General features: G+C 41.7%; 1 protein-coding gene across 3 annotated transcripts in view; it reads right to left on the bottom strand.

The window, feature by feature from the left end:
- Positions 1-2,702: 2,702 nt before the first annotated feature.
- SLAMF6 (SLAM family member 6) overlaps positions 2,703-15,391 on the bottom strand; it is a gene marked incomplete at its 5' end in the record, with an annotated part of 29,949 nt that continues 17,260 nt past the window's right edge. Inside the window, 7 exons of one of the 3 annotated variants that reach the window (XM_081224217.1) lie at positions 2,703-4,316; positions 4,666-4,740; positions 7,256-7,335; positions 8,388-8,426; positions 8,772-8,888; positions 9,360-9,623; positions 12,383-12,706. In XM_081224217.1, coding sequence (XP_081080343.1) covers positions 4,263-4,316; positions 4,666-4,740; positions 7,256-7,335; positions 8,388-8,426; positions 8,772-8,888; positions 9,360-9,623; positions 12,383-12,706 — 953 coding nt within the window. In that variant the 3' untranslated portion in view covers positions 2,703-4,262. The remainder of the gene's footprint in view (positions 4,317-4,665; positions 4,741-7,255; positions 7,336-8,387; positions 8,427-8,771; positions 8,889-9,359; positions 9,624-12,382; positions 12,707-15,391) is intronic. The other 2 variants (XM_081224218.1, XM_081224219.1) reach the window with 2 other exon arrangements.

The following is a 15,391-nucleotide window of genomic DNA, read 5'->3' as shown; positions in this document are numbered from 1 at the left end:
TCTTGTAGTAATCTCTCATGATGCTTTGTGTTTCTGCAGTGTTTGTTGTTACTTCTTTTTCATTTCTAATTCTGTTGATTTGAGTCTTCTCCCTTTTTTTCTGATGAGTCTGGCTAATGACTTATCAATTTTATCTTCTCAAAGAACCAGCTTTTAGTTTTATTGATCTTTGCTACTGTTTCCTTCATTTCTTTTCATTTATTTCTGACCTGATCTTTATGATTTCTTTCCTTCTGCTAACTTTGGGGTTTTTTCTTTTTGTTTTTATTCTTGTTCTTCTTTCTCTAATTGTTTTTGGTGTAAGGTTAGGTTGTTCATTTGAGATATTTCTTGTTTCTTGAGGTAAGCTTGTATTGGTATAAACTTCCCTGTTTGAACTGCTTTTGCTACATCCCATAGGTTTTGGGTGGTTGTGTATTCATTGTCATTTGTTTCTAGGTATTTTTTGATTTCTGTGTTGATTTCTCCAATGATCTCTTCATTATTTAGTAGTGTATTGTTTAGCCTACATGTGTTCTTTTTTTTTTTTTTACAGTTTTTTCCTTGTTATTGATATCTTCTCATAGCACTGTGGTCAGTAAAGATAAATGATATATCAATTTTCTTAAATTTACCAAGGCTTGATATGTGACCCAAGATATGGTCTATCCTGGAGAATGTTCCATAAGCACTTGAGAAGAAAATATATTGTGTTGTTTTTGGATGGAATGTCCTATAAATATCAATTAAGTCCATCTTGTTTAATGTGTCATTTAAAGCTTTTATTTCCTTCTTTATTTTCATTTCGGTTGATTTGTCCATTGGTGAAAGTGGGGTGTTAAAGTCCCCTACTATGATTGTTGTACTGTCGATTTCCCCTTTTATGGCTGTTAGCATTTGCCTTATGTATAGAAGTGCTCCTCTGTTGGGTGCATAAATATTTACAATTGTTATATCTTCTTCTTGGATTAATCCTTTGATCATTATATAGCATCCTTCTTTGTCTCTTGTAATATTCTATTTTGTCTGATATGAGAATTGCTACTCCAGCTTTCTTTTGATTTCCATTTACATGCAATATCTTTTTCATCCCCTCACTTTCAGTCTGTTTTGTCCCTAGGTCTGAAGTGGGTCCCTTGTAGACAACATATGTATGGGTCTTGTTTTTGTATCCCTTCAGCCAGTCTATGTGTGTTGGAGCATTTAATCCATTTACATTTAAAGTAATTATCAATATGTATGTTCCTATTACCATTTACTTAATAGTTTTGGGTTTGTTTTTTTAGGTCTTTTCCTTCTCTTGTGTTTCCTGCCTAGAGTAGTTCCTTTAGCATTTGTTGTAAAGCTGGTTTGGTGGTGCTGAATTCTCTTAACTTTTGCTTGTCTGTAAAGGATTTATTTTCTCCATTGAATGTGAATGAGATCCTTGCTGGTAGAGTAATCTTTGTTGTAGGCTTTTCCCTTTCATCACTTTAAATATGTCCTACCACTCCCTTCTGGTTTGAAGAATTTCTGCTGAAAAATCAGCTGTTAACCTTATGGGGATTCCTGTGTATGTTATTTGTTGCTTTTCTCTTCCTGTTTTTAATATTTTTTCTTTGTGTTTAATTTTTGATAGTTTGCTTAGTACGTGTCTTGGCTTGTTTCTCTTTGGGTTTATCCTGTATGGTACTCTCTCCTGTATGGATTTGATTAACTATTTCCTTTCCCATATTGGGGAAGTTTTTGACTATAATCTCTTCAAATATTTTCTCAGACCTTTTCTTTTTGTCTTCTTTTTCTGGGACCCCTATAATTCGAATTGGTGCATTTATTGTTGTCCCAGAGGTCTCTGAGACTGTCTTCAATCCTTTTCATTCTTTTTTTCTTTATACTGCTTCCTGGCAGTTAATTCCACCCTTTTATCTTCCAGGTTACTTATCCGTTCTTATGCCTCAGTTATTCTGCTATTGATTCCTTCTAGAGTATTTTTAATGTCAGTAATTGTGTTGTTCATCACAGTTTGTTTGCTCTTTGGATCTTCTAGATCCTTTTTAAATATTTCTTGTATTTTCTCCATTCTGTTTCCGAGATTTTGGATTATGTTTACTATCATTACTCTGAGTTCTTTTTCAGGTCGGTTACCTATTTCATCTTCATTTATGTGGGCTTATAGGTTTTTACCTTGCTCCTTCGTTTGTAACATAATTTTTTGTCGTTTCTTTTTTTTTTTTTTTTTTTGCTGGGTGCTGCTGTATTCCTGTCTTACTGGTTGTATGGCCTGAGATGTCCAGTACTGGATTTTACAGACAGTTGGATAGAGCCAGGTCTTGGTGCTGAGATGAGGACCTCCAGAAGTTCTCACTCCTACTGATATTCCCTGGGGTTTGACATTCTCTGTTAGTCCAGTGATTTGGTCTTAGAGCTCCCACCACAGGAGCTCAGGCCCAACCTCTGGCCTTGGAACCAAGATTCCACAAGCTTCATGACACAGTAAAAGAAAAGAAAGAAAGAAAGAAAGAAAGATAAAAAGGAGCAGTACAGTATCAAAGTTAAAAACCAAAGTAAAATTAGAAAGATAAAAAATATATTAGGAAAAATAAAAGTTTAATTGAAACAACTGCAACAAGGCAAAATAAAACCAAAACAGAAAAAGGAAAAAAAGAAAAGAAAAAAAAAAGGGTGGTGGTGGGGAACAAGCCAAAAGTAGAGAACAATAACAAAGTATAAAGAATAAAATAAAATTAGAAAAATAAAAGATTTATTAGGAAAAATGAAAATATAAAAGAATCAACAACAATGAATCAACAAGGTAAAACAGAATCCCAATCTAAAAGAGGAAAAAAGAAAAAAAAAAAAACAGCCTTGGCTATGGGGGTGGAGTTTAGGTGGTGGTGGAACTTAGGCAGGGACAGAGTTTAGGGTGGGGTGGGACCTAGGCAGGTGGGAGCATGACGTTTGCGTGTGGGCCAGGGCCTAGACTCAGGACCACATAGCCAGAAAAGGCCCTGGGGGCGGGGCCTAGGCTGGGTGATGTTCAAGCGTGGGGCGGGGCCTCTGCTTAGGACTTGCATGGAAAGGAAGAGGCAGCACGTAGAAAGGAGGGCCTCTGGAGTGTGGAGTTCTGGAGTTTGGAGGTAGGGCCCTGAGTGAGGGTGTGTGCGTGGTGTTTAGGCCCCGTATTGGAGGGCGTCTCAGAGGGGTCTCCGAGAGTAGAGATAGAGCCCTGGGTGGGGGTGTAGGAACAGGGCTTGGGCTCTGCAGGTAAGGAGGGAGACTCCAAGGGCAGAGGATTAGGCCAGGGAGCCCAACAGGCTCTCCAGTGCCTAAGTGGACAGGGAAAGCACTGGCCACATTCCCTTCCATTCCTTTGTGCCCCTCCCCCACTGTCACCTCCAGGGTCTCCCCTGTAGCCACTGGACCCCTAACCATGGATGGGTCCCGCTAGGTGTAGGAACTCCTCCCCTCCCCCAGCCACCCCTCAGGGGTGCCAGTCCTGGAGGTCTGGCCTTTACTTTTGCTCCCCCTTCCCTCTCTCCTTCTCCCTCAGACCCGTGTGGCTGGAGGATCCCTAGGTGGGCAGAGGATCAGGCCCAGGATCTCAGCAGGTTCCAGGGGGCCCAAGTGGACAGGAGAAACCTAGCCACACTCCCTGTTGATCCTCTGCCCTCCCAGTGGTTCCCCAATTTCCCCCTTCGAGCATGGAATCCCTTCCCCTCCTCCAGCCACCCCTCAGGGGCACCAGTCCCTTCTGACCTCCACTTCTTCTACCCCTACACTCCCCCCACGCCCTATCTGGTTGCTGGGGGTTCCTCCTGTCCACTTAGGTGTTCATGGTCCCTTACCAGTGCCCGGTAGGTGCCCTAGTTGTGAGGAGATGTGAATTCCACATCCTCCTAGAATGCCATCTTGACTCCACCCCCTTATCATATGGTTTTTATTCTTCAATTTGTTGATGTGGTGTATCACACCGATTGATTTGCAGATATTGAAATTGCTCAATTGATATTGATCATGGTGTATGAGCCTTTTAATGTATTGTTGGATTCGGATTGCTAGTATTTTGTTGAGGATTTTTTTCAAGCATGGTATCTGATGTATGTTTTCACTTGGAGCTGATTAGAAATTGTTATTTGGGTCATATGCTGAAGATGATGTTATTCCTTAAATGTTTGACCTAGGTAAGCAGATTCAAGTCTGATAATCCTAGATATTCAAATTCTGTTGTCAGCCAGAAACCAAGCTCTGTTCTCTCTCATAGGATTAGGAGAAGATGTGTCGTTCCTGAATTCCATTGAAGATTTTCAGCAACTTACATGACATTGTGAAGGGCAGTTGTCCTGGAATAGATGGGCTTTCTGTAATGGAAAAAAGAGAAAAATAAAGTAGGTCAATAGGGACTACAGCGTCAGGCCACTCCTCATGGATATAGAGGTGGTTTGGAGAGTACTAACAGGCAGAAAGGGATATTGACAGCATAAGCAGGATTAAATTTAAAAAACAAGTAGCTTAAAAACTCAGTTATGTGTGGTGATCCTAATACAAGATAGCTTCTTGGATATGTTTTAGAGCTGTCCTGAGACTTTCTGTATCCTGCTGGTATTTGTGCATCTGTAAAATGGTCCCTTTACTTTTACTATATTTGCAAAGTCATAGGTCTGAGAAGAGAGGTAAGAATGTAAAAAGAGGTGTCAGTCATAGGCTTACCTGTTGGGACTGTTGAATTTCAGAGTAAATTGTGGTGGAGTCATTGTTTTTCACAGGTTTTGGGATTTCCATTTCCTGTAAAACACAATCATACCAATTTGGCTCACATAAAGAGAAATGCACACATACACAGATACAGTAAGTCCCCTACCTATGAGACTTCAAGTTGTGATATATCAAAGATGTGAACGTGTGTTCACATGTCCAATCACGTAAGTTAGTTCACGTGTCTGGTGTACATTGTCATGTCAAGTGGTTGTGTACTTGACAACAAAGTAAGTACATAAGCTTTTGTGTACTTACTTTGTGTAGCTTACTAATGAAGACCTGATAGAATTGGAGGCTCAAAGAAAAAAGAGAGACAAGAAGAAGAAGAAGTAATTGAAGAACTGAATAGATTCATGATATAGGAAATGGCAAAGGGATTTTCTTTATTTGAGGAGGCACTGTTAGTTTTTGAGGCACAGGACCCAAATATAGAACAGTATATGAAGGTTGCAGCAGCCGTTCAGAATGTGATCCAGTGCTACCGTGTCATCTATGGTGAGAAAAAAAAGCTACTACCCAGACATCACAGGATCATTTCTTCAAGAGAATAGATAAAATTGAATGCAGCAAGGAGCCAGAACCTGTGCCATCAGTGTCAGGTATGGGTGAAATTGTAGCTTGCCCTCCACCTCCTATTGCAGGAGATCCTTCAGCTCTGCCATCTCCCATGTCCTCTTCCTCTGCCAGTCAGTAACTCTTCTTGCCTGTTCACTCGATGCCAGCCCCTGTATGCTAGCTCTTGTACCATATTACTGTACTTTTCAGGGTACTGTACTGTAAAATTAAAAATGTTTTCTTTATTTTTTGTGTTTTTTGTTTTGTATGTATTATTTTTGTGAAAGATATTATAAAACTATTACAGTACAGTACTATATAGATGATTGTGTTAGTTGGGTATCTAGGCTACTTTTGTTGGACTTAAGAACAAATTGGACTTATGAGCATGCTCTCAGAACAGAACTCATTCATATGTAAGGGACTTACTGTATATTCTTGGGAAAGGCAGTGTGACAAAAGAGGGATGATGTCAAAGTTCTTTAGGAGGAATTCTAGGGAGTGTTTAGCAAGAGAAGCTGGAAACAAAGCACCACTAGCTCTTAAACCTGTGAAGGATTAGTCACCTTCCCTGAGCCCCAAACAGAAGCACAACACTCCAGCAAACCGGTGGTCTCAAGAACCAGAGAGAGACAGAAGGGCGACCTTGTTGGCAGGTGGTGTGAAGGAAAGAAAGCATTTTTGTCCTGCATCCAAATCTACTCTCCTTCCTCTATTTTTAGGAACTAACCTACACACCAGATGGTTATTGTATTATATCTTTTGTCTCAGATCTTTACTACCTATAACTGGAGTTACTGCCTGCTTCATTTTACCCCTGTGTTTCTATTTGCCTGGTCATCATGTCTTTGGGGTTCTCCTCAAGCATGGGGAACTGGTAGAGCAGGAATATCTTGTCTTAAGAATGGCTCTGCTTGGAATAAAAAGTCCGGCAGTAGCAGAAGTCCCCCATGCTCATAGTTTTTGGCATTTTAAATTAATTAAGGCATATTTTGGGTGTTATCAAAACCTCTGAAACTCTTCAAAGTACCATGTTTTGCTAAGCAAAAGATAACAAACTTGCCGGAGAGTTTCTTGGTTTGTTGAGAGTAATTCATCTTGTCTTCAAGAGGAAATTGGAAAGGCAATTGAAATATCTGAAGTGAGAGCACTTCTTATTGTTGGCTAGCTTCGGAGGCTACTTTGCAAATACCTGTGAGGGGCTTTGTGAAGGGAGATTTGCTTGTGGAATCCAAGATTTCTAGGCAGACCATTGTTTCCATCAACTGAAGAATGATGGCTCTCTTGGCTTGTTTTTCAGAAGACATGGAAATTGGCCTCCCAGGATGTGTAGTGTTATTTAGAAATGTACCACCTGCGGGTGCTTTATTTTGGGGCTGATGGGGAATTACTGATGCATGGCGAGGAGTTCCTGATGCCTGACCAAGGCCATCCTGTTATGTTGCTAGAGGGCAGGGGACGATTGAGGACTGCTCATGCCTTTAGTGTCCTATACTGTTGAGGGATTGCAAATTCTTGCCCCTCTTTCCCTCTTGAGAGATTCTTCTGAGCTCCCCTATTTCCCCTACATCCAGGATGAGAAAGCCCCTGATACAGAATCGTGCCCTCTGAGGGCTCTCAAACTTAAATGAACTCTGATCCATCCAGCAAGTATTTACTGAGCATCATGCTAAGACATAGGGGAAGAGAGAGGAAGACATAATTTTCACTTCCAGGCAGCTTGTAATTAAGCTGAAGGGACAAGACTTACTGATGCATTAAGCAGTTAGATTAAGCAACGTAAAGCAGGATATGAGTCAACATTCTACTGAGGTGTGAACATTGAGGTCTAGAAAGGTCCCTCACATAACTCTGCAGTTCTTGTCGCTGCCTTTGCCTCTCCTCAATGGTGTATGTCATTTGAATTTAGAAAAGTTTGGTGACAAGGTCATGTATAATGACTGTAAAAATAATGACCATGAAGGAGTATAAACCTGAAAGTACTCACCCTGTTTGAATGGGTGACCTGAGCATACACAGTGCTCCCTGGAGAGAAGGAAGCATACTCTAAGTTCCTCACAGTCTCTGCTGTTAACACAGGAAGGCACAGTCAGTAGCTGAAGGACTCTGGTCTGCTCTCCCAGGACCTTGTCTACCCCAGGCCATTCTCTGACCCCAGAGAGGCAATTGTTCAAAGCATGGCCCTTCCTTAGGGTTCATTCATTTTTGACAGTCTTTGGAGTTCTGGGTTGAACCAGAACATTCTCAGTCATGTGATCTATTTCTGACCTCATCTCCTTAGGGACACATGGCCTTGAGCTATCCTAAAGCCTCAGAGTCTCCCTCTGACTTCACAGGAAGGGAAGCTTCTGGGACCAAATAGCACTGCCTACACAGGAGCTAGAGAACCTCACTGGTGAGCATAATGGAGCCAGATTATTTCACATATATAATACTATTAAACTTTTTAGAGCTCCTTAGAGTGGATTTGATTATATTAGAGATGAGGAACTGGAGGCTCAGAAAGTTTTACAGACTTGGTGCAAACTCACATAGGAAGTGATCAGACAAGAATTTGAATGCATGCCTTGTGACTCCAAACCTCATGCCAGGTCCTCCATGCATGAAGTCATGTATCTCTCACCCATGAAATGAGACTCAATGCCAATGTGAGTCCAGAGCCTGTGTTTCTGTCTCTATATCATACTTTCTCTTTTGACTGTGTCCACTCAGTGCCCAAACCCTGGCTGAAGAGAGTGATGGGGTCAGGCAATTTGTCTTTGGGCATTTGATGACATAATCCTGTCTTTACCCTGCTCCTCCTGTTGATAATGGACAGGTCATGAGTCCTTTCACTGGCGCTTAGTCTCTCCATTGGCAGAGCGGGGAATGACCCTAATCTACCCCAAGAAATTGCATGAGTGACCGGTTTGCATGTTTGTAAGGGACCCTGTAAGTCACACAGGGGACAAACTTTCACAGTTCCAGGTGTTATCCCCTTGCACCATCTGGTCCATCTGGGTAATGACATTCTGACTCCCTCCTCTCTCATTATCCAGCCCTCTGACCGCCCCCCTTTCCTTTTCACTTGGTTCTTCCCATCTGCTTTATGATTGGGAGTTAAGAGTCTGGACGCTCACCAGGACACTGGGTTTGCTGAGTAGAGAATTGAAAGAAACCTGAAAAATAAAATCAGGGAAATTGAAATCTGTGACTATAGTGAGAGAAGCCTTCCACCCCCTACCCCTAGATGTATCTCTCTAGAGGGTGTGTTGGAAGGGGACCCGAAAGGGAAGGGCAGGCAGGCCCTGAGACTGGGTCCTGCATTTTCCAGTAAGACACTTTTCTAGGAGATTAACACATGTGTATTCACAACCCAGGTGTCGTCCCAGTGGGCCAGCTGAACCAGGGTTTGCATCCTCCTTCCCTTTATCTGTCTTCTACAAGACAGAGTCTTGTGGAGGCCCCAAACACTAAGTCTCTGGAACTTTGGAGAAGAGACAGTAAGTAGGAAGAAAGGAAACCTATTTTTTTCCTGCAAACAAATAACGACACGATGATGACTACGACTATACATATTGAAGAAACTGCCACTACAATCCACATGGTATCCAGGTGTTCATTTTTTTCATTAGTAACACCTAAAGAGAAAAAAAAAGAAGTTGCACTTGAGACACATCGAGTGAGGGCCAGAGTGGTTTTTTAGAGCCTCTACTGCATCTTTTCTAGACCATCTTTGGGGGTTGGGTGGGTTCTTCTATACCCAGAGGCTCTGGTGGTCTGAGCAGGCTTTCTGGGAGTGGGAGTCCCATTTAGGCAGACAGGGCATGGTGGAGCCTGGTAGAGCCAGTGGGAGTAAGCAATCGTGCCTTACCAAGGACTTTGCTCTTGGGCTCTGAGTGGGCTGGAGAAAGCGTTGGTGGAGGGGGAGGGAGGAAGGAGAGACCTCTGGGGGAGTGAGAGGCATGGAGCCCCAGGGGATGTCTGTCCCTTCCCAGTGTCACTTGGCTGTCTCCTACTGGACTGCTGTTTTAGGAATCATAAAGAGCACGAGAGAAACCCCACACCCCACAGCCACTCAAGGATCTCAGAGAAACCTGAGACAGACTTACTTTTGCAGAGACTCTGGACAGAGATAGAGAAGGATGAATTGCTGACAGGATTCTCAGCTACGCAGGTGTAGGTCTCTTCATCGAAACTCTTGGGGTCCCAGGAGATAGTGAGGTTTGCTTCACTTTGAAGTGTGTTTCCTGAGACCTGCCACCTGAATAAGATGTTATCATTTGGATCCTCCACAGAGCAGGTCAGGTGGATCTCACAGGTCCTATTTTTAGACCATTTGGTGTGAGGGACAACTTGTAAGTTCCTCAGTCGTCCTGTGTGCAGAGAAGAGGCTTGGATTAAGGACAAATGGCTTGGCTCAGCCCTCTGTGAAAAATATCTCTCACCTCGACGTTTCTGTATTCCACCTGACACTGCTGTGTACTCTGTAAATAACTCTGCATGTACTGCCTAATTGATGACATCAAGGTCTGGGGTGACCAAATGATAAGGGACATCAGTATGAGAGAGAGTAGGCAGTAGGAGAGAGGGAAGGGAAAGACTGGGGTTGTTGCCAACTAGTCTGGTGATTTTGAGTTGATCACTTTAATTTTTGGACCTCCAGTTTATTCCTGGGGGTCCTTCTAACCCTTGTTTACTGCCCCTCATGTAAAGATAATTTGGAGACTAAGCTAAGGGCCAGCCCTACCTTAGCCAGGTCCGAAACCAGAAGACCAGGCACACTTCTCCATTGTCAGAATTCCCTAGATGGGATGGAAGATAAAAGCTTAACACTCTTGGAGAACTGTATTTCCCACCAATATGTGGGAATATTGGTTCTCACTGGAGCTGATGCTGGCTCAAATGATGACAAAGAGACCTTGATGTAGAGTGTCACCAGGTCAGAAAGGGAAATGTTGAGAACTAAAGAATTAGGAAAGGAAAAAGTGAAGAAACAGAGAGAAAGCAAGAAATCCTGAGGAAGAAAGAAGTGCAATATATTTGGGACTACATATGTTGCAGAAATATCTGAGAACAGAGCCCAGAAAATATCACCTAGTAAGGTGTCAGTGGCTGTGAATCAATGGGGACATGAAAGCAGTACAGAAAAGCTCTCTGAGCTAGACTCCGCCCAAGGGTTGAAATAAAGGTGACCCAATAGAAACAGAATGACTCCAACTGTCTGATTAGAAGAGATTAAGTAATGCTTTAAGCTTAGCTAACTGAGTAGGGATGGTGGAACACAACTTGCTAGAACAGATTTTTCATGTCATGGCAAGAGTGTTGGATTTGGAGTTAGGAAGACCTAGGTTAGAATCACGGCTTTGTCATTTACTGGCTACATGGACAAATTTTAGTCTCTTCATGCCTAAGTTTCCTCATCTATAAAACTGGGCAATAATACTTACTTCTTGGGTAACTATGAGGATTACATGAGATAGCATGTAGCACAGAAATGGAAAATATTTGGCATGAATATTACATCTCCTTCAGCCAATGTCTGTTGCTGACCTCAAAAACCTATCTTGATATCTTTCTTCACTTGATGAATATATAACTACTGACTTGACATTTCCACCTGGATATAATGTATATCTCCAACTCAACATGTTCAAAAAGACTCCTGTTTTTCTCTCCAAAACCTTCTCAGTCTGCAACTTTCCCCATCTTAGTTGACAACAACTGCATCCTTCCAGTCATCCAAGCCAAAAGCCCTGGAGTCATCCCTGACTCATCTTTTCCTCTCATACTCCCACATCACAAAATCCTGGTGGCTTTACCTCTAAAATATATCCAGAATCCAACCACTTCTCACTACCTCCACTGCTCCCACTCTGGTCCAAGCCAGTATTACCTCTTGCTTAGATAGTTGCAATGGTTTCCTAATTGGTTCAGTGGCTTCCACCCTTGTCCAAAGAGATCCTTTAAATAAGTTAAATTATATTACTTCTCTGCAAAACCCTCCAATAGTTGGCCATTCCCCCCAAATAGAAGCCAAAGTCCTTATGATGGCTCTCATAGCCTTAGAAGATATGGCTCCCTACTTCCTACTGACCTCATTTCCTATTGCTCTCTCTTACTCTGCTCCTTGATGTTTGACCTTCTTTATATTCCTTGAGCTGCCAAACACAGGGAGTGCTTGTGCAGGATGGCTCTTCCTCCAGATATCTACATGGCTCACTCTTTTACCTCCAACATGTCTTGGCTGTAATGTCATCTTCTCAATGAGGCCTATTATGACCACTCCATTTAAAATTGACCACTGCTCTCTGGCACTTCTGATGCTCCTTATTCTGTTCTAATCTCTCTTTCTCCATAGCACTCGCAGCTTACTGTGTCATTTGTTTATATATTATGTGTACTATTTATTATTGCTCCCATATTCCCTTCCCAGAATGTCAGTTCCATGAGGGCAGGGACCTTGCTGATGTATTTCAAGGGCCTAAAACAGTGTCTCGTATATTATCCCTGGTTAACAAATATTGTTGACTCAGTGAATAAACGACATGACTCTGATATCTTTCTTAACACTGAACCCTAGACAGTTACTCCCAGTTAATTGATATTTGCCCATAAGATCAAATCTTTGCCATCCCTAGCCTAGTACATACAGAACAATTGGCCAGGGTTTTTTTTTTTTTTTTAAAAAAAACCTATATAATTTATATCTTAAAATTCCTTTGCACAATTGTAAAACATGTTGGTGTAGCTTACACATCTCTCTGTGTATGTGCCTTTGAAGGAGAGGTACTCCAAAAGGTCCTGAGAAGCCATTGGCATTCAGCCTCAGGAGTGTGGTTGTTGCAGAAGAAGTTGTGCTTGGTCTTTTAAATAGTGGCAGAAGAAACTTGTCTCAACAAGTGTAATGGAGCCTAGTACAGGGTCTAGAAGTCACAAGATTTAGGTTCTAATCTCAGCTCTGTCACTAACTGCTGTGCAATGCCATTGAATTGTTTTGTTGCTGGACCTCAGTCTAGCTCCAAATGCCATGCTTTTTACCACTAAGCTATAGTGCACACTTGCAGTCACATAGAATTGAAATATGTACTATTTTTTCAGTCCATACACAATTAAACCCCATGCTTTGACTCACTGAAGATCCTTAGATCATAACTGGTAAACAGTGAAGAGGTCAGTGTGGTTATCTGGGCGCTGTAAGGTCCTGTGTCTGCCATCGTCAGGTTGCTGAGCTGCAAGGAGTAGGACTCGGTGACATTCAATCGATTTTTCCGCTTTGGGTCAGTCACCCTCTTTAGTGTTTCATTTGGATCTATGAAGATGATAGATTTTCCACCATGAAGCCAGGTGATGGACATGATCTTCTCTTCCACAGGAAACTTCAGGGTAAGTGTTACAGAGTCCCCCATGACCCCGTTCACAATCAATGGGGTTGAGCTGGTTTGTGAAACTGTGTTCCCTGTGAACACAGAAAGGAAACTGCTATAACTCTCCCTGCCCTCCCCCTGCTCCCCACACCCTTTCTCCATCCTCTGCCAGTCAGTTAGAGCTCTCTGATACTGAAGCCCAGAAATGTGATGAAAAGGGAAAGGGTTAGGAGGAGTGTTGAAATGGGCAATCACAGAGGCTCCACCCCAGCAAAATGTCTGGCACTCTTGTTTAATGAGTACTTGGTCCAGATGATCCTGGCCAGTCTACCCTCCCACACTAGCTGGTCACTCCTGGGTCATGGCCACACTATCTGACCCCAGCTTCTGACTTATCTGGGAATGAGATAGAGAGGGACAACTATATCAACTCTCTGGCACAGACTTCAAAACACACAAGTCTTTGATGATGAAATATAATCAAAGCTTGACATTTATCAAATACCTACTGTGTTCAGCATAATAGGCTTGTGAGCTTTAGAGGACTAATAATAGGAATTTACAGTTCTTATACATTATTTCATTCAACGCTGACAACAATTCTGTGAGGCAGTAGGATGAATATTACCATCTCCATTTATAGACAAGGATCTGAGGCACAGAGAGGTTACCTAGTTTTCCCAGGGCTATCTAGCTAAGGAATAACAGAGTCAGGATTCAGACCCAACTCCTTTGACTCTAACTACTTTGTGCTCTTTCCATGATACCAGAAGGTATCTTTTCTTCTCCCAAAAGATTATTGTCTAGTAGTTGAGGAGATAAAAACTGATAAGCATAAAAGTAATACATATAACCTCAAAGTAACATATAATGACTATACTCTCATAAGCCTATCTCAGAGCCATTAATATTCAAGCAAAAATGGTGAAATAGTCACAATCATTCTTAAAGAAGATGTTTCTTTACCATCCTTTGCCAAATTCCTAGCATTTATCATACCATTTTTTAGCCCTCTGTTTACTTGTTTGTCCAGCTGACCATGCCTTAATTATCTTTATATCTCAGCACTGTGCCTGACACAAAGTAGGATCTGGAAATGTTTGAGTGAATCAATGAATAAGTAACCATTACCACAACCTCAACCTTCTCAAGACCTCTTACTTCTCAGGAGAGGATCTGAGTAGGGGAGGAAATATCTCTTGGGATCTTTGCACTCAGCTCCTGGGTGACCTCACACTTCCTCTCTTTCTCTCAAATTGTCACATGCATGCCTGTCACATGAACACTGCCATCAATTCCCCCTCTTTACTACATCTTTCCCATCAGCACTTTAACATGCTGTTGTTTGTCATTTGACCATTCTTCCCTCTCGGAATCACATGGGTGAATATCACAAGCAAAATCTTGAGTGAAAAAAGAAAATACAAATACAAGTAGATTACAGTGGCATGCTTACATTTATTTAAAGTTAAAAAACAGGCAAAACAAATCTATTATTTTAGAAGTCAGGATAGGGTTACTTTTGAGGAGAAGGGAGGGATAGCAAGTAGGAGGGAGCATAAAGGGGGTTTTCTGGGCTGCTGGTAATGTGCCATTCCTTAACCTGTGTCTGGATACACAGATTTATTCATTTTATGATTATTCATTGAGCTGACGCAAAGGATTTGTGATTTTCTCTTTGTATGCTATATTTCAGTAAAAGAGGTTAAAACAACAAGAAAAAAAAACAAAGCAATTACAATGGCCTATGAGGGTCAGAATGATCTGGTCATTTTTCTCTTTTTAGCCTAATTTCCTATAACTCTCCCCCTTGTTCCCTTTTCTCACACTATGCTGGCCTGGTTATTCCTTGAACAGGCCAGAGTTGTATACTTGTAATTCCCTCTGCCTAGAAGGCTCTTCCCCCAGGTGTCCACAAGGCTCTCTCTTTCATCTCCATAAGGTCTTTAATGTAAACATCACCTCTCAAGGAGGCCTTCTGTGACCATGTTTTCCTCACCACAAGCCCTCACTCCTGTGTACTCACTGCCTTTGAATTTGTTTTTCTCTGTAATACTTACTTTCTACCATACTTTGTAATTTGCATATTTGTGTTTTTTTTGTTGTTGTTGTTCTTTTTCCCTTCTATAAGAATGTAAGCTCCATGAAAGCAAGGACTTTTTCTGTCTTGTTCATGGTGCTGGACATTCTTGAACAGTGCTTTGCACATAGTAGGCACCCAATGAATATTGCCGAGTGAATGAGCATAGCTCCATCCCTTGTTTTGGAGGTTCTCTGCCCAGGATGTTTAGGACCAGTTTCTCTTTGTAAGGGGTCTTGGCATACCCTGTGGCCCAAAGACTCTCCAGGAACTGTTCTTCCTTCTCTAGCACAGACCTTTAAGTTTCCTTTGTTTTTATAGATTGAAATCATTCATTTATTTAACAGGCCATTCATTGTACTATTTGCTCAGCTCTATGCAAATTCAGTGAGTAAAAGCCTTAGAAATCATGGCATTCAGACCATATTTATTAGACTCCTTTTATATACCAGTTTCTGGACTGAAGACTGAATATAGAAATGAATAAGACATTATCCGTTCTCTGGACTCACCGTGTGGTAGAGGAGTCTGACAGGTAAATATGTAGCTATGGTGTGGTGAGTTAGGCATTAACCTAGGATAGGGTTTGCTTCTGCATCGCCCTCACACCACTAATTGCACCCTGAACACTCAATATCTTTCTCTTAGATATAGTTAAAATGTTCTTTTCCTCTATTTTTCATAATCTTGAGGGTAG

The sequence above is a fragment of the Mesoplodon bidens genome (assembly GCF_964165515.1).
Source record: "Mesoplodon bidens genome assembly, chromosome: 2".
Classification (NCBI taxonomy): domain Eukaryota; kingdom Metazoa; phylum Chordata; class Mammalia; order Artiodactyla; family Ziphiidae; genus Mesoplodon; species Mesoplodon bidens.
The sequence above is the reverse complement of the archived record's forward strand: the minus strand, read 5'-3'. Positions and strand labels throughout refer to the sequence as shown.